At 40.6% G+C, this 24,606-nt stretch overlaps 1 protein-coding gene across 4 annotated transcripts in view; it reads left to right on the plus strand.

Annotated features, from left to right (window-relative positions):
* The window catches only part of RPS6KA2 (ribosomal protein S6 kinase A2), a 313,952-nt gene that overhangs the window by 203,915 nt on the left and 85,431 nt on the right, over window positions 1-24,606 (plus strand). For all 4 annotated transcript variants that reach the window (XR_015708357.1, XM_087775453.1, XM_087775452.1 and 1 more), the window contains 2 exons: window positions 5,451-5,567; window positions 9,775-9,856. Coding sequence is in view for 3 of the 4 variants with exons in the window: in XM_087775452.1 (XP_087631578.1) it covers window positions 5,451-5,567; window positions 9,775-9,856 (199 nt within the window). In the remaining variant the exon portion in view is untranslated. The remainder of the gene's footprint in view (window positions 1-5,450; window positions 5,568-9,774; window positions 9,857-24,606) is intronic.

The raw sequence follows: 24,606 nt of genomic DNA on the forward strand, positions 1-24,606 counted from the left end.
CTCTCAAACAATAAATTCTCTTTAGAGTTGCTATTATTTCTTATTTCCTCTTGCCGCATTTTCATTTATTTCTTCATTGACCTCAATCCCTAAAGCATGAAAGCCCAACATATCTGAAGACTGGAGAACTTAGACATCAAAACTGCACATATTTTTACTGGAAAATGAAGCTTACCCTTCCTTATGGTCATACCTGCAAGGCAGTCTTGATCCCATGCTAGTGGGGAGATGGCCAGGCAAGGAATAAAAATAAGAATCCTGTCCTACTGATTTTGCAAAACAATAATCATCTTACATTAGCACCATAGCTTTTTCCCATGTGATATGGTTGCATAAAATTGTCTGTCGCTAAAAGTAGGTGATTCTGGAATGACCCCCTCTCCAGATGTTTCAGACCATTTCAGGAAGGCTTGGTGAAGAGGTTTTGCATGTGGTTGAAATATATTGAGCATAATTAAGGTGGTCTCTGGATTTGAGGATGACCTCTGCTCTGCTCCGCTCCTTTAGAAACCTGTTGGGGAGGAGCCAGACAAGGCTCCAAAAGGGGTTAAACTTTTCAGTTTTCTAGGAAGTATTATTTCCATGTTTGCTGAGAGGCTGTGGAGCAGGCAAGATAAGAGGCTGTACAGCTGAAGAGAAAAGAGCTACTTTCCAGGAAGGGCTGCCCTTTTGCATGATTTTTTTGTACCCCATTCCTAGGTCTATACCCCTCTGCTTCCTGATCCTACTCAGACACGTGACAGTGAGTTGGGAAGTATTGTTGCAGTTGGAAGAGTTTTCGGTGGTTGCTCTCTGGCAGCCACCGAGCATTAGTGCATCTCTTTCTCCAAGATCTGCATGGGGAAATCTTGGAAGTGGGCTGAGATCAGTACTAGAGGGAGCAGCCGCCTCTGGGAAGCACCAAAACCGATGTGTCTGTGCCATCCAAAGGCGCAGGGCAAGAACAGAGGCTCTGTTCTCCTATGTCCCAAAGGAAAGGAGATCAAAATGGCCTTTCCATTCAAATACTGGGTTACTTGTGTGTCCAAAACTTCTGCCAACTTGGGGGGCTTGGGGGAAGGCCCTTAAGTAAAGAATGCAATACAGAATCAGGCCCTGAATAGGTCTTTCTTGTATTAGCATAGAGAAGCACTCTCGATTCCTCTCTCATCATGTATTCCAGTTCATTTCCCTCCCTCCGCTAATCTCTGCTGCTCAACTATGTGCTTTCTTCAAGCCGCCAAGAACATCCATCTCACTTGTCACAGGATGATACTTTTTGTGCAAACATAAATATTTAGAGAAGTTTACAAAAGATTAAGCTTCATCAAGTCAAGCATTCCTTCTAATGTTGGGAGAAGTCAGCAGGGAGCAAGAGCCTGGGCTGCTGTGCACAGCTGTTGCAAGACCAAGCTGTGGAACATTCATTTTTGACTCCACCAACTTCACTGATCAAAACTATTTTGGAAGTTGGCTTGTGTTTTTTTTCCAGAGTGAAATCCTCTCCATCAAAACAGCTTCTTCAGCATGCAGGCCTCATCTCTGTTGTGAATCTCTTGCCTCAGTTTTATTGTTGTTGTGCAAATTCCTAATGCAGATGTGCCATACTTGCTGGACCAGTGAAAAAAATCCATGTTAGAGAAGTCCCTAAGATGTAACTCAGAGCAAAAATAGTTGGGAGATCTTCCTACAATGCTTGTGCTCTGATAGTTTGTGTTTCACTCTGATCATCAGTACCTGAGAAAACTTACGCTGCATTCCATATTAGTTTAATACAGGGAGGTTTAAAAAGACATAAATGATAGGGTAAAATCCCAAGTAAGAAAGAATATTAAAAGGGAACTGTAAAACTGTTGTGGGTTTGTGGTTTTTTTTTTTCCCTAGTAAGGTAAAACAAACAAACAGAAGTCACTCCAGAATTCATGCTGCAAAATAAGGAATAAAAATATAGAAATACATGCAAGGGAAATGGATAGATGTGTGCAAACACGTCAGCATGCATTTCCTTTAAGGGGCTGTGTCCATCTTCAGTCTCAAGTACTGACAGCTTGGCTTTTTGCTCCAGTGGGAAGTGGATTTGTCATACCAGCTAAAATACTATCTACCTCTTGGACAGCTCACAAGTAATGCCGCTGTAGTGACAATTGGTGAAAAAAGAGCTGTCTAGCATGCTTTTCTTCAGTGCTGCTTTGCTGCCCTTTTCTAGCAAGGAGACCACAGGAAATCCACAGGAAATCCTGCCTTCCTAGAAAAATATCCTGCTTCCTCCTAAGGACCCGTGGAGCAGGCAGCTCATCATGACTGTGGGCATTTCTGAGGCAAATCGAAAGAGCATAATCTTTTGTAGGAAGTGGCTTAAGCCTCATTGTTTGAGACACTGAGAACCACAGTGGACAAAAACTAGCTGGCCTGTTCAAGTGTCGATGATGTTTTGGGCAGGAGTGTTGGACTAGATGACCCCCAGAAGCCCCTTTTAACCAATGTTTTTATATTTCTGTGAAGTCACATAATCTAATAGTTTTTTTTTCATCTTTAAAATCTGTGTTTTTCTGATAAATGCTGCTAGGCCTTGGATTTGGTCTGATTCTTCTTAAATAATGTTTTTCTGAGATTTTAATTAAAGGTGCATGTAATTAAAGTGTTGTTTTTTATTGCAAGTTATGAGTTAATTATGCTATTTTCTGAGAATGCTAGAATTTTTTAAAGCATTCTTCTAGCAAGCTGAATTATCATCACTTTAATACTTCCAATATATTCCTGTAACTGAAGACATTTCATGAACCTAAAGAGGTTATATTAAATTTAGTAATACAATGAAAAATATGCTTAAGGTTGTAGGCCTGTGACTGATGACTAATATGAACGGATAAATTGAAACTCACTTACCATTTAAACTTGAAAATGTAGCTGAAATGACTCCATGGTTCATGCTGAAATACAATCTAACTGAATTAAAAAGGGTTTTGCTGTTCCCTTAAGGTGGTAGATCTCATCACAGTTTTTGATATTGAGGTGTCAGCTCAAAGGAGAAGTAAATCTGAGGAAGGTATCTACTGTACGTAAAATTGGAGTTAGTTTCTTGTTTGCAGAGCTTTATCTCCTGAATATACTGGAAAATTTGGATCCATCTCCTGTTTCACCTGGATCTAGTGGATGGTCCTTGCTTGCTGTGCTTTTGTGCAAAACAGAGATGGGCAAAATGATGCAATGGTGACTCAAGCTGCACTGACTTAAGAAAACATTATGCAGTTTTTTCATTTTATGATAGCTGTCAGGAGGGCATCCCCACACAGAGACTGGCTTGCAGAAGCCAGTCCTCCCAAGCTCTGCCTGTGCTCAATGGAGAATAAACTGCCAAGTATACGAGGTCTAGTGTAGAGAGTAAGGGGTGATTCAGGGCAGGAGCCTGACTCCATGGGAAATCATTTTTAGCTTAGTGAATAACTGCTGAACAAGATTGGTGGTGAGACCTGCAGTCCAGATACCTCACCTAAGCTGTAGTGTGGCAGGGTGGGCTAAGCTCGAAATAATGTTCTTAACAGTGTGCAAGTGTCTCAGCTGCAGGCAGTTTATATAAAGATGCATGTTCCTCAGTATGAAAGCTCATCACTTCAGAAATTGGTAGAACCTTTGAAAAGAGCATGTAGGTTATTCCTGGTAATGCAGTATATAGAATTTGCATCAGTTGACCATTGTTTCCATCACATAGAAAAAATTGAAAAAAATGAATGTTTTTAATATCAGAAAGATACTCTGTCTCCCACAGCAATTAAAGCCAGAAAAACAAGAGGAGAGATCCTGGCAGTTATGTACTTAGAAAACCCTTAAATCTCTCTGTGAAAACTGGTCATTGGCTTCAAGCATTTCCTTTCAGGCAAACCTTAAACTAGAGGGATTAGGATCAGAAAAATGAGTTGCTGTCAGATGATGATTATTTTCCATGATTCTGGTAGCACGCACAAAGTAGAGGAAGTTTTCCAAACCAAGAAGAGGATATAGTCCCTGTTCCAAAACACGTGAGTGTAAAGAGGCAGGGTAGGGAAGAGGAGGGATGGTCCTACAGTATAGGGAGCAATCCGGGTAATGCTAGCCATGCGTCAGATGAATTACAGCTGCTAGAAAGTGACAGCAATTTTTCTGGAGGAGAAGGGAATAAAATTTATGCTCGTTTAGTAAATGAATGTGGTTTGGCCAAATGTTTCTGTGAATGCGTTTTCATTTTAGGACGTTATTTCTGTTTTCCTCACGTTAATTTTTAAGAATGGGAAACAAATATTATACTTCCATGTTTTATCAAAATATTTTTTTGGTGAAAAAAGGACAATTGCAGCAAAATTCTATTTAAAAATAATGTTTATGATTATTTCTGTTGGGTGCAAAAATATTTGAACCTATTCCTAAGTAAGAAATTACTGGGAGTAGTAGAAGTCCTGGAAGATGAAACAAAAAGATTTTGTACTCAACATCTACATTTTAGTTGTAGGGAAATTAGAACAAGTAGTTTGAATAGGAAAAAAAGCTCAAATTTAGGTGTACAAAACACTACAGAATTAAAAAGGCATGTAAATATTATGTTCCCTCACCACTATGTCCTTGAAGAGCAGGTCTTTTCTTCCAGGTTTCTTTTCAGCCCAATGACTTTCTGGGTTGCTGCAAACTCTACGTAGTCCCTCTGGGTCTCATGTGACCCAGTCGCTCTTTTTTTAGAGGAACATGCTATAATAATATAAAACAAACAACTAAACTAAATGCCATATGTCACTTGCAAGATAAAAGTTCTAGTTTAGCTGGTGTCTTTGAAGAATGTGCAATGGAAATATTTTAACAAAAGAACCTGGAAAATCCATAGTGTTTCAAGCTAATTCCTGAAAGCAAAGAAGTGTGTGTCATTCTTCCTTCCACCACCACCGCATTTTCACAGCTAACTCACTAATTTGTTTTCTGTTTAGGTTACCAGTAGTAACTTTCTATTCTTTGAGGTAAATAGGGAGATCCACTTTTAGCAATGCCTTTTCTTTATTGCCTACTTATAAGAAGAATTGCTGCTTATGACTAAGGGAGCTTTTTAAGATGGATTTAAGTGATGCTTCAAGGTAGAATGAGAAAGTACCTGGAGGGAAGTGTGCTGGAGCCCCTATTGTACAGATTTGAGTACGTGCCACTCTGCTAGCAAGGTCTGTGATGGGGCATGCCAAGCTCTGAACTGTATTTCTGTGTTTCAGCTTGCATATTCTGTTTTTACCTAGTCATATTTTGAGGCTCAATAAACAGAAGCAGCAGGCCTGGATGTCCTGACATTACCCTCCCCAGCCAGTCAGGCACATGGAATATTTGGACAAGCATTTGTTTCTGTTTTCAAAATCTCATACATGATTGCAGCATCACAGAAGAAGAGATTTTAATAAACAATATGTTTCCTTAGGATAACAGCTCTGATTTGGGAATTTTGGTTTTTGTTGTTTCCTTTGCAGGAAGAAGGTATCGTGAAGGAAATAGACATCAGTCATCATGTGAAGGAAGGTTTTGAAAAAGCAGATCCTTCTCAGTTTGAGCTGCTGAAAGTATTAGGACAAGGTTCATACGGAAAGGTAATTTTTAACGCAATCTAATCACCTAGAGCAACATTGAAAATGTCGCATCCTTTCTCTGAGTTCGTGTACACTGGTAACGTTGTCCCTTATATAAATTATATTGTAAGGGCAGATGAGCAAGCCCCAACCCCTTCTGTCTTCGTTTTAATAACAGTTTTGTCTTTTAGCTGTATTTCTGTATATAAAAGAGTTTAGGAAACAGTGCTTATGGGTCTGGACCTGGACTAATGAGCACAAGTGAGCATTCATAAGCATTACCGTTTATAAAATCAGACCCCCCCCTCCCTCTTTCTGACATACCCACCAGGGAGGTGAGTGCACCACTGCTGCTTAGTTGAAGAATGTAAACAGGAACATTCAAAGGCTTAAAGAAGCTAGCTGCCCAATTCCCACTGAGAGCAAATGGGATCTCAAGCACATTTCAGAGTCCCACACTGCTCTTTAGCTCACACTCAGAGGCCCATACGCTTTGCCAAGAGGATTCTGGAGTCAAACCCTAGTGCTGAAGAGAGCAATCGTTGTGGTGAGAGCATGGGGGGAAAAACCCTACCTGTACGACCACAAGCTAATTTGTGGAGAAACAACATTTTTATCTTAAGTCCAAGGCTTTTCTTAATCCCAAAGATGATAATTCTTCAGCAGGTTGTGTCAGTTAGGAATGAGAATAGGAAGGAAAGAAGCAGAGGAAAGAGGGAAGAGTCAATTCAGTCTTAAACTCTTTCCATGGTTTAAATCAATAAGACTTTGAAACCTGTGGAACAGTGTGCCTAATTTAAACCAGGCATGGAAGTCCTTATCATTTTAAGTATATTATTTTGTGGAGTTTTAAAAAAATATTTCCCATCCTGCAATTCAATGGTGGATCATTCTGGCTAACTCGAAGAACTGACTTATGCATAAAAGTTGTTGAGGTACCCAGCACAAAGCTGAGCACCCTGAAGATGAATCAGGGCCTATAGTTTTATTCCTGAAAGAAGCTATTTTGAGAGTATTTATCAAATTCCTGACTATTCCAGAATTATATTGATAAGCAAGTCTGTTAGAAGTTCCCTGAGATGAGAGATATCAGGAAACTTAGTGTTCACTACCAAGTTTTGAACTACAGAATTTCTTGAGAGCACAGTAATGATATTTGAGTTTTAAACATTAAAGACACGTGAAAAATCAAACAGCTCAAAATTAGATTTACTGTATGTCTCAATACAAGAGGGAGACGAAGAAGAGAAGAAAATCTTTTTTGCAAAAGTAATAGAGGCAGAATAGCCAGTTTTCAGATTCAGGCAGTAAGGAGTTTAGAAATGGTTCACTGGCTATCTTAGATTGTACTGATGTATTTCATCATTAACTGCCCAAGTTGGCCTTCTAGCTTTAGGCATTTTATAAGCGAAATGCCTGGTCTCTGCCACCACTTCCCAAAAGGAGATCTGATTTCTGGCACATGCTCCACCCAGTTCACTGGGAGATCAGAGCGTGAGTGTGGATATCATACCTGTTTGGAGCTGTGTATGATTACAATTCACTTTCCGTATCTTATGTGAAACAGGTCAGTAAACTCCCCAGAGCAGCAAAGACCACAGGGGAGGGGAGTGTGCTCTGTGTTTCTTATGCAGTCCCAAACCACGTAAATTTTCATCACCTTGGTATTTGAGCTAATGGTTCAAATCCATAAGTCTCTAGGGATGCAGACTGGTTGGTTTTCAAGTTGTCCACCTAAGCCCTAAAGAATTTCTTGCAGGATTAGAGAAAATGCCTTTGGTGTCAGAGGGAGTGCGCTCAACACTCTTGAAAGTCACAGCACTTGCTTAGCTTTCTAGGTTGGGATTTGGGTGATATACTTATTGGTCTAGCTAGGGGAGTTTTGCTAGTTGAGGTATTAATGACCTGAAGTGTTTGCATGCATATCAAACTAGAAAATTGAAAGTCACGCTCAGCCACATGCCTGTGCTATTCTGGCAAACTAGTATAGTATAGCTAATATAACCAGTTAAGTAAGCACTCTAGGACCACTTGGTGGTTTCAAGAACAATATGACTTTACTTTTAAGAATAATCAGAAGGATGACATCATTTTGCAATACAATGCATTTTCATTTGTTCTGTTTCCTTTTCGGTTTGATGATTATTTTGATGTCCTCTGAAGCAGCACACAGTGTTCTTGACTCATCTGTTTTGGAGGGACTGCAGACAAGTGCCCTATCCCATGCTACAGGGAACAGCTGTTTAGTGACTAGTAACGTAAATAGATAATTTTGCTTATTACAGCAATATGGGTATTACAAGCTTTGCAAGGTTACATGGTAGATAAGATATTTCTAGAACTGCAGCCTAATATTTCTGCAGATGCAGCATGCTGTGCTGTTCTGTGTGCAGTACAGCTTAAAATCATTATCTTAAGGGTTTAGGGTTTTGTTTTTTGGATAAAGATTCCATAACCATTTTTACAGAATAATAATACAGTTGAAAATTGAGTGTTTGGGCAAGCTTGCTTTTGATTTTCTCCTGCCTTTCAATATAATGCAAAAATTAAATCTTTTACTTGGGCTGGATAGAAAAATATCCTATCGTTTCTCTGTCTAGCTGAACTTCTAAATGAATTGACTTCCTGTTAATGCTGGAGCAGCTGAGTTTAATTTATCATGAACGTTAATGAAAAACACTTCAGAAAGTCTTATGTGTTCCTGTTGCATCCAGATTTCATCATTTGCTCCTACAGTTGTGAGTACCGGAGGTATTCGTATGTTCATCGAGAGATGGGAGCAAGCAACACGTGCCCAAGCTCAGCTAGTTAGGGCAGCTCAGCTGAGGAACTGTGCATATCTCATATGCACAGGAAACATCTTGAGAAGGAAAATCTCACCAAAAACATATCAGATTGTATTGCAGAAGTGTTGTATCTGTGATGCTGTACAGATGTAAGACCGTGGTTAAGGTGTTCACAGAGAATTTAGTCTTTTTTTTTTTCTTCAGCTTCTCTAGCTGGTTGTTAAAAGTTGTTCTCTCTCCCCACAAACCTTTCCTCAAAGGGTGTTTCAGAAAATCGTAACTGTTTACAGATATTATTATTTGCAGGAGGAAGAGTCTTTCAACTTGCAAATAATGTGCTGGAAACAGACTTCCTCCGTTCTTTTTTTGGCTTTTTATATTTTGGGTGGAGGCAGTTAAGCAAGCTGCATGGTTCCTGAACAGGCAAGGAATAAAATAATTGCCATCGATTTTTGTAATCCAACTAGACATTCATTAGTTAAGTAATTTCAGCTAGCCTTTGATAATTTATAATGTTACAAGTATATGCTATGTATGCGGCCTTATATTTCATTTTGTATTTGGCTTTACTTCCTGCTTCTGTCCAGTAACAAAAGTGCTGAAATAGAAGAGACACTGTTGTCTGGTATTTTTGACCTCGGCAGTCCTAGGAATCAGCTAAAAGATTTTTTTATTTTCAATTATTAAAACATTAAAAGTCTTATAAAGACCAAACTAAATTACTGATTCCTTTGTTTGCTACCCCTCCAGTGCTCAGATGCACTCAGGGGCAAATAAGAAATAGTTGCATGGAGTAAAAAAAAAAAGATCAGAATTTTAGCTACAATTTTATTTTATTTTATTTTATTTTGTTTCAATGACAAATTGACACTGTCAGAAGATGTAGCAAACTAGCTATAAGAGGGAAAACTGTCTTTATTATAATAATCTATTTGTTAATCAAAGTAGTCCTGCCTTTTGTTAAGTACACGCAACCAGATTTTCAGCTGTATGAACTTTTTGCTTCAGTTATATCTTAGGCTAGTCACCATTCATGATTTACAGTATAAGTTAAACCAAATTGTTTTTTCTCCTTAATTTAATTGATGGCAATAATTTTAAGACACTGCGCTTTCCTAAGCACAAATGAGACATAATTTTTTTCATGTAAAGCTGGTCAGAATATGAAAAGATATGCACGCTCTGATTATGACTATTCACCCATCTTTAATAGAATGTGTAACTTAATCAATAACGTTGAATGTATTTTCTTTGTGAGGGAGTAAAGGCTTAAAAATGAAGCTTTCCAGAGCTAGCTCAACAAATTGTAGATGAAATAGATACGAAGTGCTTTCAGCTAATAGTTTTCATTTGAATTCCTGCATCTATTCCTCTATCGAATGCAGCAAGGCTTGTAATTGGAAGTTCAGTACTCATCTACACAAGACGTCTGCTTTTTACAGGTATTTCTAGTGAGGAAGATCAAAGGATCTGATGCGGGTCAGCTTTATGCTATGAAGGTACTTAAGAAGGCGACTCTGAAAGGTAAGGATTGGAACAGCGGCTGCAGTCTCTATTTCTATGCTACTTCGTCGTTTACTTGTCATTTTTTGCATTGCTGCTGTCTTACGATATATAAGAGTACACAAATATGTTTCTACCACCCTCCAAAATTCTGCCTCGCTGTAGTGATTGTTCTAAAAAAGTGCACACAAAAATATATTACTTATATACCATGTGGGAGCAGGAAAAGAGGGCTTGGGAGTTTTCTAGCTGCGTGCTTTCTTCACTTTCTTTGTGTTATTTACAGGACTTCTATTGGGCATATATTAATTTGTATCATAGTGGCAGTATCCGTCTGTTGCTGAAATAAACAGAAATAAGTATTTTTAAATAAGGATATTGCTGAAGTAAAACATGACTCCTACTGGGTAGAAAGGCCCTCCAGCTGGTGCTTCTCACTATATGCCTGAAAATTCATGGAAGCATATTTTCAAGTGCAACAAATCATTCTGAGGTTGCTGAAATCATGCTGTTTCCTAGCTCAGGACCAGTCAGCACATGGTCTCTAGAAGGCTGGGGCCAAATGACTGATGTTTGAAGCTGGTTATCCTCTCCTGGGGCCATCAGCTGCTACAGCCTCACTCAGACCAAAAAGAAATTTCTAGTAAAGCACAGGACTGAAAAGCAAACAGAGTAAGTTTGGTCTCAGCTGAAGTCCTTACTGTTTGTTCCTCCACAAAGTTAGGAAGGTCCAGTTGTTCTCTGTTTCCCTGACCTAGCACTGTACTCTGTTTTTTCCCCTCAAAAGCCTGACACTTTTTGCAGATAAGGTGGACAGCATTCGTTTTGCCCAGAGCAGCTCTTTCACTTTCTTGGACAATGTGGGTTTGCACAATGCAATCTGGTGACTAAATTTCTGTCCTAATGTGAAGAGAGATAATTTTGAGATAGTTCTGATGACTTAAATGTCCAGATTGCTTTAGCGTGCCTCAGTTTGGGGAACCAAAAGAAGGAGGAAGCTACTGGTAATTGCAAGGTAGAGTTACAGCAGGTGGTGGCAGGCAGACACAGCACCTCTTCTGACTGACAGTTAAAATGGGGAAGTGGCAAACCAGGTATTTACACAGCGCTGTTCCCTAAGACAGCCTTTTCAAAGAAACGTTAGTTTGAAGTGATGCTGGTGTGCTGATCTTTTTGTTTGGAATGTAGATGGGAAAGTTTGTTCTGGCAGGACAGCATGGTGTAAATAACTGCTTAAATAGTACTGGGCGTAACGTGTAAAAAGTAAAAGGTCAGGCCTGTGTACACAATACATATAATAGAGTGATTCTCTGATTTCTCAACCAAGAGCAAGACCGTGAAGTGCCCAGACTGAGCTGAACTCAACTCTCAGAGCCTTCCCCACTGGGGAAAGCTGTCTCCTGCCAGGCATGGCATCTGAGGAAGGACTGTGTGACCCCTCTGATATCAACACGTACCAGAGACTTATTTCTACTTCTTTTGACAACCTAGAACTTTTCACCCAAGGTGAAAATTAGGTATTCCCTCTTTTTCTGGATAACTCTGAGGTGTGTTGAGCAGCAAGAGCTTTGGAGAGGGGGAGGTTTTCTTCTGCATCCCCAACTTACTTAATATTTGATAGCTAAATCTGTAATGTTAGATTCTACTGGGAGAAAAAAAAAATCTGGTTTATGGCAGTATTTTAGGAAATCTCAAAATTTAGATAGTGATTTTAAACTACCCAAAGGGTTCCATCAAATTTCTGTTCTGTCAAGGACAGGCACCTCTGTGTTTACAGTTCTTTGGTTCATGATACCACAGAACCACTGCTTCTCTCCTCCCTTGGTCGTTGCATTAGGCTATTTATTGTTTTCTCAACTGTGGGTCACAAGATCCAAAAGTTAAGGCTGCTTTGTGATTTTCCTGGATTGCATTTCTCTCCCATTCAGACTACTTGGCCCTCTGACTGGTAGCTCTGGATTTCCCATTAATCTCAAGATAACTAGCGTGTTGGTAGGAACTAATTTTTCCACATTAGTTTCTACAAATAAATTAAACTTGACAGCTATTTAACTCGAAGTACAAAAATGAAGGCAAAACCCTATTGGCACAGGGCAAGCGAGAAGAGCAACAATGAGGATTGCTGTCAGTGAGCTTCCATGTAACTTTTGGCACAGAGGTAATATTTCTGACAGCTTAATTTCGTCTTTTAAGTGAGAGTGCTGAATTGTTGCTGCCTACCTACACTCAAAAAGGCTGGAAGTCACTTCAATGTGAAGTATTTGTTATCATGTCAAGTAATGGGAGTAAAGCCGTAAGTACTTGTTAGCACTGTGTTCAGTATTTACTTTATAAAAGGCATGCTACGAGACAAATTTCTGAATGATTTTGCTTCCTAACCTGTACTGCACAGTACAGCATGGAGCAGGAAAGTCAAAGCTCTTGGTGCTAGTGCCATTGACACGGCCACATAGTCCTAAATATCATAGCGGTTATTTTTTTTAGTGAAACAGATTTGCAAGACCCATAAAATGGAGAAATGAGAAAGAAAAGAAAAGAGAAGGGGGTATCAAAACTGTTTTTTTCTTTTCTGGATTAGTCCAAAGAGTTAAAACCCAGATAAATAAAAATGTGAGGAAGTTAAATGGCTTCAGTAGTGATGGGTTAAAATTAGCTTTGTTCTAAAGAACGACCATAGTGGGTCCTGCAAAGGGTTTCCTGTCCCAGGAGCCTGACTCTGGCCGTAGCTGGCTGGTAATGTTTAGGAAGAAGCAGAAGTACAAAACAGTGCTTCCTTCAGTGAGTTTGCTGCCTCCTTGCCTCGTTCCAGGGTAGTTGTCCCTTGTTAGCATGACCCAACTTCACCAACAGCGAAGGGTAGCATAAGAAGGGTATAGCAATCAGCAGCAGCACTCTTCAAGCATTTACAGCTCAAAAAAGTTGTTTGATACAAAAGAGGCTTTGTAGATCAATTACATTTGTAGATTTAAGCTTGAAAAAGATCTGCTAAACAGCAGAACTGCTCCTGCTGTGAAGGGAGAATTAGACTCCAAAATATTCTAGTTTAGATTGTAAAAGTTTGCAGAGGCACATGCTGTACACACAAACGTTTGTGAAAATGAAATTAATCTTTACTTCATGAAGGTTTATATTAAATGTAGAGTATATCTGAACAAGCACCTATAACAGCATGGATCCTTGAAAGTTAGAAAGCTACTGCTCTTTGTTGTAAATGAGAGCATCACACACAAGTTTCTTTCCTTCATGCCTCATTTCCTTTTGCAGGAGCTTGTGGGTATCTGTTTTTTTAAAGCAGAGACCTTCCTGAAGAAACTAGATAAGCGTTTCATTCTAGTTATTAATTTTAGGAAAACCTTGCCAAAATGTTTGAGAATATTATGGCTGTTAGGTGCCAGATGGCAAATACATCAGATTCACGGCTGCATGTATTTATAACTGTAACTCATCTGACTTTGAAACACTATTTATTAAATTACAATACCCTAATAGCTACCTTTGCAAATATAAACCCTTTTTTGGGGGGGTCCAGGTGCTCAAAGGCATTTAGGCATTTAAACACCTTCCAAGAGATGTGAGACTTTTGCCTTTCAGAATGTCATTAGATAATACTATTAAATACCATCTTAAAATGTTGCTTTCATATCTTCTTTCAGTCTGCTTTTTTTTTCTTGAAAATCAGATTTTTAGAAAAAAAATTGAGAGAGAATAAAGTTCATCTATATGTTTAAAAACTTACAGATATATATCAGTGACTCTAGGCTGCCTGGCCTGAATGCACTGTGAGACTGAGGAAACAGAAAGAAAACAGGGACTGTTTGTTCTGTGTATATGTGTGCCTTGTCACCAACAAAGCTGGGACAGAGGGAGGGGGCAGGCTGATTATTTTTATTCACTCAGTATTTCTCTCAAGGTGTCTCAGCTCCATCGGCTTTACTGGATGTGCTTCAGGATTCTGCAAACAAGAGCTGTTTAGATCGCTAACAGTGTAAGCCTCATTAAACACCCATGAAGCGCCCATAAATCCCCAACAGGTTGCTGTGCTGGAACGTAAGGGCTACCTCTGGAGCTTGAAAATCAAAGACCCATCCCTCCAGGAGACATGCAATCTTAGAGAAAGTGGCATGAAGTCATAGGTCACTGATATAATGCTTATGAACTTTGTAAATATTACAATGATGATCTAGCAAAGGCTATGTGATGGGTCACGAGGAAGTAGTTTGCATCTGCCCGTCTTGTTGGGCTGTGTAAATCTTGGCACTGGAAGCTATTTGACCCTGAGAACTGAGAGAGTCTACCTGTTTCTGCTTATGAGGTTTAGAAATTATAATCTGTTTTGTCAAAAGCTCTGAAGTGCTTTGCAGTTTGTGATCCTCTCAGTCTAAGCTAGTAGGCTTATATGTTTACAGTTGTGCTGAGTGCACGTGATGGTTATAGATGTAGTAAGCGGTGAGAGCAGCTTTACTGACTCGCAGAGAGCTTGTGGTGTTCTCAGGGATGTTAGATCAAGGATATTCATTATAATTAATCATAAACTGAACAACTAACTTAGATGTCACCAGCTGGACTGTGATTTCGATCTAAAACATTGATAAAATTGTAGTAGTGGCTTCTCGGTTTGAACGCCAACTGAAGCGGCTTCTTCAAGTTTTCCCCTGTGGCTTTACTGTGCCTTTGCAAGGCTTCTTGGATCAGACTACCTCTTTCTTCTTCCACTAAAAAGTCAGCTTATCTAGGGCTTGCTTTCTGAAGGAGGAAAGGGTACAGTGCATTTGAGAGAGCTTATTTAGGTTGTTTCTAATGGACTGTGGAGAATAATGTGTTCATATATTATATGGAAAATGAAATGTGGTTAGGATACTAGCTCATTGTGTGTCAGCAGATAATATAGAGCATCACAGCCTGAATATACAGTAGACTGGGCAGGACAAAAATGACAAAGAGCATTGCTGGAAGTTTATTTTCATATTGTTTGGTAAAGAGCATTGACTTGTGTTCATTGAGATTGTAGCTTCTGAATAAGATACTTAATATTCTTTAGTGATTCTGCACAGCGTTTGGATTCAGGTTTGGATGAGAAGGGAAAACTTTTGCCATAAATATAAACTGAGCATGCATCACTTAAAAATTTTATTATTGTTTCTATTCAAGCCATGCGGGACTTCTCATTGTATGAAGTCCTGATTAAATTAGAGCCTCTTCACAATGCCAAGCGCATCATGAAGATCCAGTTATCAGGCAAAAATTCCCACCGTTAAGACATTTAAGAAATGAACTCTGAATATTCAAAATGCTCTCTGCTTTGTAGCAAGGGAACATTTTGGCTAGTTTGTTTTTACACAAAAACCTCTTGTTTCTCATGGAGCTTTTCCTAAATGCCAAAGAAAATTCAGCTTTCTCTTCTTGAAAATTTTGACTGTTGAGTTCTGTATAGAATCACCTTGTTAAAAGTGTTGCTCAGATTGCTAGATAGCAAGTTCTTCCTGTTTTCCTAAGGAGGACAGAATTGTTAAGTCTTTGCCTAAAAACTGGTAAAAATTATAGTCAATCTCCCTATCTTTCTCTCTGTCTTTGAGCCAGACTGATTCACATAGGAGCGCAGACTTCTGCACTTGTCATACATGCTGCAGGTAAATGCAGCAATATCACCCAGTCCTTTCCTGTTCACACATTTGTTCCAGTGCAACTCTGCTATCACAGTAATATCAAAATATAGCTCACTGCATTGTTGTATGTTCATTTGGAACACAGCTTCAATAGTATGTTACTGCCTGAAATAGCTTTGTTTTATTCTCCTCAAAGAGAGCACAGGACAGGACTCACAAGCAAACCACAGCGTTCTCTATGAGAAGTCCAATGGTGTAGCAGAAACTGTGATGGGTGTCCTAGCACCCAACAGCATTGGTGTTTTGGCTCAGACCGGACTTTTGAAGCAATTCTTCGAGTCATCCCCATTCGCTGTGCCTTGGTTTGCTGGGCACAGCAGTTTCAGAGCACACAAGCTGGGTTCCCTCCTGATGACACTAAACCAGGAGCACACCCAGTGCCCTTCAGCTTCTCGTGGGCATTCAGGCCATGGGACCCAAAGGGTGACATCAACCCCCAGAAGGCATATAGTGCAGGGGGACCTCAGGTCCCAGAAGGCATATAATGCAGGGGGACCTCAGGTCCCAGCACCCACTGTTGCTTTCCATAGATTGCTGGCTGCACCACACTGCTTGCTAGTGTAGTCGTAGGTTTAAGCCAAAGTTTCAAATGTTGCTATGAAGACATTGAGTGCACCTGTGTTCGCATTTTTCACTAGGTATAGCACAGAGCTGTCTTCATTTTTTCCATCTTTTTGCAACGTTAACATGCCCACGCCCTTATCTTCTAATCCTTGAGCAGTTCCATGGGCCCCATTAGCAGCAGCTGAAAGTATTGCGTTTTTCAGGTATTCATATGATGATTCCCTAGAGAGCACAAAGGAGATTCTAATCCGAAGTCAGAGGAAGAGAGCACTGAAAAGTCTGCTGATTTCTTTGGCAGAAAGGATGTGTTCTTTACCTGTGATCAAATTATGCAAGTTTATTCTAAACGTTTTTGAGTCACACTCTTCTGTCAATGAAATATAGAAAGAATTATTTCTTCAAAGTTTCTAAAAAAGCAGTAGCTCTTGTAGGTTGCATTTGAATGTGTCCCCTGGTTATTCCAGCCAGTCAAGGAATGGTGGCTGGTTTTTTTCAGGAATGAGTAGTCCATCATACCCATTTCATTTTTGATAGTAAAAAGCAATTTTCCAAATTCCCTTGTAATTTTCTGTCAATTTGCCATCTACCTGTTTAAAATGTCAATTGACCCTGCTGTGATTGACACAGTGAATAAGTAGCAATGGAGACACTTGAAACTGCAGCTTCTGTAGGGGCCATCAGTAAAAGGCTTTCAGACACAAACTCATTCTTCAAAGTCCCCATAGTAGACTTATCAAGGGCTTTCACTACTTCTTGCTTTCCCCTGGATTATTCTTTTTGTCGTATTCATTGTACTGTATATCTAATGACAGCTATTTGCAGTTATTCCCAAATTGGTTGTCGCTTTAAGGAAAAGACCACTTTTGATATTTTTTATTGTCAAGTAGCAGATTGCTGTTAGTTGCTTTTGGTGTAGTTTCAGGAATTGAGAGACTACACAGACAGTTGTCTTGAAGCCACGAGTGAAATGTTTATCCAGTTTGACAAATGCAGTGCAATTTCATTTTATCTGTAGAAAACCTACTTTTACCAGGAAAGGACTGGAAGGTGTAATGGCCTTTGCCAGCCCTCACCCTCCTCATTAGCAATAGCTGGAAGGCACAGAGAGAGGAGAGGAAAGCACAGCTTAGTTTAATTGGAACAGGTCCATGAAGAGTGATGTGAAGCTCCAGCTGAATGAACGAGTCCATAGTGAGACAGGCACCACTGGCTGTGTGCAGTGCTCTGCCTGGGCCGGGTACCTGGGAGTGAGGACTGGCCGATCCCCAGGACGGCCACAGGGGCTCAGTGGTTCTGCTTTGGGAGCTTAACTCATGTCCCTGCCTGGGTCTGAGACAGGTAAACCCACTGGTGTGGGACTCTCGGAGGGCACACCCTGCCTTGCACTGCTACTAAAGCATCACCTGGAAGGCACCTGAAGGAGTCCCGCAGCCCACCTCTGACCTAGGCTGGCATAGCTATGCTTTTGTCATTCCTGACAGATGTTTGCCTAACTCATTCTTAGACTGTCTCTATCCCTACTATTACAAAATGCTTCCTAACATCTGTCCTGTGTCTGCCTTGCCACAGCTGAAGCCATTAGTTCACATCCTCTCCACTGGGAACAGTTTCCTCTCTGCAATTTTCTTCCACATCTTGAAGACTGTTATCATGTTTAGTCTCCATCTTCTGTAGGCTGTGAATCTTTCATCTTCCTTTTCTTCCTTAGGGTTTGTTTCTTCTAGATGTCTGGGTTAGAAGAAGATTTACTTTTGCTAGCGCTGTGTAAGTTGGAGGCAACTGTTAAACAGTGTAATCTGCTCTGGCTATATGCTCCAGACCTCAGATCCCCTGCGAATGCTTTGTTACTGCAGTAGTAGCAATGCCCCCATTCTACCAAGTAGATTGTTGAAAGTTCAGGGGTTTTAATTGAACAGATAAAAATGTCCTGCTGCAAGGACAGCAGAGTGGTCATATTGCCCTCAGGTAGAAGGATTTGTAATATGGCTCTTGCTTGCATGGCTGCTTGAGACAGCAGCATTTCTGGAGGGTGTTTTCAGTTTCTCATGGTTGCCCACAGCTGTCAACCTCCATTCCCCTTCTCACATGTGTTTAGCTTCAGAATTATCAGAACATCAGTGGGCAGGATGTACCCAGGCCAGTCTGACTTTACCAGTGTTAACGTAACACTGGTTACTGTTTTGTCTTGCCTGCTGCCCTTCTCCTTTTGCCTTTCTGGCTGGTGTCCTGTAGGCCAAATGGGAATCTTCAAGTGAAAGTCTGCTTTTCTGGTTTTCTTTTGACTTGGTCTTGGGGCTTGGATTTCTTTTGTGTCTTGTTTATCTTGCACTGTCTTTAAGGAGCTTTTTAAGCTTTGTTTGCTTGTAATGCTTCTGATTTTAAGAAACCCACTGCTGAAAAAGAGAATCTCTTGCTGGCAAGCCATTGAGTCAGCTGCACAACACGTGAATGAACCACTGGGGAGCCTTTTAATCCTGCCTGATTACCTGCTGTTGGTACCATGAGGCTGCATGAATTACAGGAAGAGAAAAATTACTCTTTTGGCAAATACAAGCTCAAATGCTTTTATTCTTCATCTCCTTTGAATTTATGTCATGTAGTCTGTTCTTTCATGGCAGGCTGTGTTTGGTATGGGAGCTGCTATCTCAGTTTAGGAGTTACAAGACTTTGGCTCTACTCGCATCTCTGCTGCCAGCCTGCTGTGTGAACATAAACTAGCTACTATTACTGCTGCTCCTCTTCTCAATCTCCGTATCTGTAATGTTAACCTAATTATGCCAGCTTCCTCTTCACAGTGCTCGATGTCCTTATGAAAAGTAATAGTCGGATATTAATGGAGATGTTATTAACACTCCTTCCCACTTAAGTGCAATCTGCTGCATTATGGTATTTAATGGCTAAAGAATCCAAAACAAGAAATTGTTAAGAAATGTTTCTTCTGTATAATGCATTGACTCTTTGAAATAATCAGAGCTATGAATCAACTGTACTTTTGCATAAATTTGTAGCTGTAGTGGAAAGCTGAACTGGAAACACAATAGCTAAATATCACTGGGATTTTTAACCTCCCTGATGGACTCTGCAAGTCTTTGGCTGTGGTACAAATCCATTATCTATATGAAAAGCATTTCTTTGTTCTGTTCACTGAATAAGTTGCACCAGTTGGAACATCCAACGTGATTGCCGTTTAACCAATTTCAGCTGCCTGCAACTGCAATGCATTTATAGTTGGTTGGAATCCAAATTCATAAGCATCCTCTGGGAGTTGCATCCCACTGCTTTTACTGGTTCCTGTAATACAACAGAAAAATGTTATTTCCTTTCAAGCACAAGGACAGATTAACAGAGAGGTCAACGCTGCCACTTGATGCCATTTTAAGTCAGAGTGACAGCAGAGGGTAGGGGGTCAGTTGGCACTGGCGACGGTTTGCCTCACAGCATTGCAGCTGGATCATTTGTAAACCTTCACCAAACAGCTGGCCAGGCGTTCTGTTCACAACTGCTGCTGGAGGTGTGCTAGCATTCAGCTGGCTCTCCATAAAAGTTAGATGGCACAGTGTGGGAGACTACCATCTGGGATTTGTTTCAACGGAAATAAAATTATTCTCTGTGTTTTTATACTCTTCATGTGGGTTACACATGTCAGTTACGGCTTCCTTATGGCTGTGGCGTTTGCTCCAACTTGGAGGTTTTGATGATGTTCAAAGAGAGACCAGCAATCAGCGTCTCCAACAGCTTTTCCTTTCTATTTTGTCCACAGTGTTTTCTATCTGAATGCGACCGTAATTGACACACTTGAGAGGTTTCCATGGTGCAGTAATTTAACTGACATTTTCTCAGCAGCGGTAGATTATTTTTGTATATTTGGGCAAAGCCTGAATTGCTCAGATAATTGCGCTGTGTCTCTGGTCATCTTTCAGACTTCGTTTGTGCTATGACATAGTTGCCGTTTAGTGGGCAATTGTCATCATTAATGCTGTTAAGTCATAGCTTCCTTTCACATACAGAGGGATTTTCAAGTTTATAGGATTGTACTGCTGTATAGCTTTTGTCAATGCTGATCAATTCAATTTTGTTTTCATTACGGATACAATAAGCTATACAATGTAAAATACTAATGTCATACATCTAGGTAGGATGTAAATAGATGCAGACACTAACTTGACCCTTGCATGTTATCATAAAAAATATTTTCAAATGTACATTTAGAAAGACTATTTTGTATTTTTGTTTTTACATGGTGTTCCCCACATTTGGGTCGCCTTTACCACCTACCTCATTCAAGTATTCTACCTCTCCTAGAATACTTGCCCATAAAGGGGCAAGGATGGGCCTCTAGCTTGTGCCCACTCTCTCTTGCTTTGTTAGGAGAATAGCCAGTAGCTTCGCTCTGCAGCTCCAGCGAGCCTCCAGGGGCAGACTTTTACACAGAAGACGGCTTCTTAAACAGCACACTTTGACCTCAGTACCAAGAAAGCCAAGAGGTTCTTCCTAGACCATCACACTAAACGCACAGCTTTCATTTAGTTGATTTTCCAACCTACTGAAATCCAGACACCCCCATTTTCCAGAAGTCCCTCATCTGTCCCCAGGCAAGCTGGTGCCCTCCAGATTCCTGAGGGCAGCTTTTTGGGGCAGCGGGACACTACCACCCCTCGACCCAAGCATCAGGGATAGTGGTGGGCTTGGAAATGTGATCCGGCGTGTGAAGCTGAGAGAAAGGCAATAGGAAGGGCAAAACTGCAAGTGGAGAAGCGGAGGGCCAGGAAGAGAGAAAGGATCATGGGCAGCACTTGCTCCAGGTGTCATTTTGAGGGGAAGACTGAGCTTTGCGGCGGGAGCAGGACAGGGCCAGAGCTAGTTGTCTCTGCAACTTCGGGAAGGGCGCACTAGCTGACTGCCAGCTTCCTCAGAGCATCCCCCCTCCTCCCACCCCTTTCTGCTTTGGACCCGAGAGGGGGCTGCGAGGGAAAAGGGCTGCTCAGTCCCAGAGCTGGCAGAGCAGGTGCTCGGTGGCTTCCCTTGGAAGAAGCGGGAAATGGCAGGAGCGAGGCTGTTCAGCCCTGCCGCAGGAGTGGGGAGGGAAGAGATTTGAAGGGTGGCTTATAGGTGAGACTAACGGAGCAAAAAGGAGGCACTCATGAGGTGTAAGAGCTGACTTTGCTGCATGAGATTGGCCAGTGTCAGAGGACTCCTTACATGCATCTTCGTTAGGAATACGCAGAAATGCTGCATGCTGTTATGACTCACTTGTTTTTTATTTTGCAATAGAGAGTTTATCACATGAGAGGGTTTGAGAGCACTTTTTCACAAACAGAACAAAGCAAGCAACTTCCAAAGCAAAGCTTTGAGGAAGCCTGAAAGTTTGCGCTCTGCGTGGGAGGAGTATGATTTGCTGAGCAGTCACTGGAAAGGCTGCTACAGGGTTGGTGGCCGCTGTGCTGGGTGGCCCCAGAGGAGCTGCATTACCCCTCTGACCTCTAGCTATCACCCACAGAGTAACAGCCGTAGTGATCTAAGGCTCTTGGAAAGGCTATTTAAGATCTCAGGATTCAAAGCACTGTGTGAAAGCTAAACTGCTCATGGTTATTCTTCACAGGGTTGTCAAGTCCCTTCCCAACATGAATTTTTAGTTTCTGATTTTTTTTTCACTTTGCTGCAATATTCTAACATAATGTTACAGGTATTAATCCTGGTACAAATGACTGGTCTGTTTCAGTCAGCCTCCCAAACACTTGTGCATAGTAGTGAAATCTAGAAGTTTTTTTTTTTAAAAACTGCTTTATCGAGGTGGAGTCACTGCAGCACAGTAGCACGCAGTGAAAGATGCAATCTCATTCCCCTGCAGCCAGGGCAGGCTGGTTTCTTACTAAATCATTATTTAACTTTTTCTGTTCAGTTTTGTTTTAAAATGTGTCAGGTGATGAGGTTCCAATCCCAACCCTTCACTCTGCTCCATAGGGGTTCATCCAGTTACGGCTTGCGTGACAGCCTACATTTCCTTTTTTTCTGTTTCACTTACCTCCTTCTATTTATATTCCTTTCTTTCCTTTTATTTTGATAAATAATTCTTCTCTGTCCTTCATGTTTATATCCTTTAAATATTTATCTGCTCTCCTCCTGTCTCTCTTTAGTCATTGCTTAGTACAGTTTATGTTTAGCTCTTGGCAGTTACCCAGTGACATAGGAAAAAGGAAGATTTCCTCTTCAGTTAGGTATTCTTTTAGAGTTCAAGCAGCTACATATATTTTCAGAACTGTATACAGGGACTGAGATGTAGATGGTGAGATCCTATTAATGTCAACAGCAGTTTTACTACTGACTGTTTTAGGGCCATGATTTCACCCGGAGAATCTCTGAACTTAGTCATATCTTCCACAAGGCTCCCTATACGGTAGTGGAGTCTAGGCTGAAAAATAATTTGCGATAGTTTGAGCACTGTGTTTCTCTCCTCACAGGAGAAAACACTAGATCAGCCTTTTTTTCTTGTTGTTTGTGTGGCCAAGGCTTGCTGGTTGCAAAACTTTAGTCAGTGTGTCAGTAACGACACGAGACTAGGCTTTTACTTAGGCTCTAATTTAGGAAATAACCTTGCCTTGACTTCACACCCTACTTGCTGATGGGACTGGAGGCTTCTTCAGTGACAGACAGCCGTCTTGCAGATGCTCATTTATTTTTATGAGGCAAACATATCAACGGAGCTATATTAAGCATGTCTGCGTAGTATGTCAGGGCCTGGGCAAAGCAAAGGTTTGGTTTGCCTGAATGTTGACATTAAACGCCACAATTTTCTTGAAATATTTGAGTTCTAAATTCCCATCTATTTTATGTGCAAGTAGCTCAGACGGCTGGATTGCAGGCAACCTGATAAACCATGCAGGACGAGGTTTACAAATAGAAGCTGTCTCAGGGCTTCATATCTCCTAAATCAACGGAGTGTCCTTGGTTTTGGATGATAAGCTACTATCCCAGCTTCCTCAGTGATGCCTTAAATATACTAGTTGCTCATTATACAAACCAAAATATTTAGAATTTAGTAACTAAAATGTAACTAAAATAATCCGTTAGAGCAAGTCAGAGTGGATTGGCTCTGTGTTTATCACATCCAAGCAGCCTAATGGAAGAAGTGTTTAGAGTGAGAAGTCAGCCCAGTGCAGTCGTGGCCAGGGCTGTTGCGTAGGTCAGGGTGAATGTTAACATTTGCCTCGTGCTCCATGACCGATCCATCCAAATCCTCTCTTCTGAGAAATGCACCTCTCACTGTCCAGCCACAGCCTTGCATTACCCATATGAGAACTAAGCTGTCAAACTGCTAATTAGGCCAATCACAAAAACGTTACTTCGTACTTCTGTATGATTACCCTACATTTGGAAGACATGAAGTTGGGGTTTTTTATTTTAAAATCCCTGGTGGATTCAGTGAACATATGTTTCCTGAAGCACCCATAAATCCTCTTTTTCATTATTCCATCTTCTTCTGAATGTGCATTATGATTGATAAAGAAAAGATTCAATGTATTTATCCACAGGGACAGGACTGTTGAGTGAAAGTTTGCTTGAAAAAACATTGATAGTAAGCATTTCAGCAGAATACTTCAGTTTGATTGTATATCTTTTTAAAAATTATTTTATAGTTGTATGTTATAATCAGCGTTTAAGAAATAATAGATCAAAAATAAATTAAAACCCTTAACAAAACAGTACTTTGATGCACCCAAAACAATTTTTTACAATTTAATTTTGGCAAAACTTGCTGAATTTAGGCTTTGTGTTCCAATTCAGAACAAAAGCCACAGCAAAAACATGTTTGAAAATGTCCAAAATTACAAGTTGCAAGCAGCTCTAGAGAAAACATTTACTGAGGTTAGTTCAGCCTGTGAACAAAACTGCCCTAGTGGCAAATGACAGCATCCCAGTACATACATTCTCCACAGAGGGATAATACCACATTTTCGCTCCTTCCAGGAATTCTCACTTAATGTTATATAAAAGATTGTTGGTCTTGTCTATAAACATCCCAACTGGACCAGGCAGAAGGTTCCATACCGTGCCATTAAACAAAATAGTAGGGGTTCATATAACAAAATAGAAAGGCCTTGGGTGGGCTTTAAATCACTCTCACGCAGGGGCACTTTGCCCTCAGTTAGTGTCCCAAGGAGCTCCCTGGGGAGCTCCACCACCACCCTCGTCCCCTTCCACCTCTGCCAGGCTTTGCAAGTGAATTAGTAATTGCTCAAAGGTCCTGAAGGAGAAGAAACTTCCATTTCAGTACGACTGTCTTTTTGGGCCCAGAGAGATTAAATAAAGGAAGCAATATTTTTTCTGTAGAAGACTGGCATAAGAGGGAATGTCTTTGCATTTTCACCACTAAGCCAGTCGTCACTCCCAATACTTTTCAATCATAAAAGCTGTATTCTTGCCTTTGATGATACACTGCGGAACATATTTGTGGTGAAGACCAAAGCACAGACAGCTTTCACACTTCCAGAGTAAAGTAATCTGCAAACCTTATTCATCCCTGCCTGTAAAACCCACAAAGCAGGT

This window comes from Nipponia nippon, unplaced genomic scaffold (genome assembly GCF_047370975.1).
Source record: "Nipponia nippon isolate SJK-2023a ecotype South Korea unplaced genomic scaffold, ASM4737097v1 scaffold_4, whole genome shotgun sequence".
Classification (NCBI taxonomy): Eukaryota; Metazoa; Chordata; class Aves; order Pelecaniformes; family Threskiornithidae; genus Nipponia; species Nipponia nippon.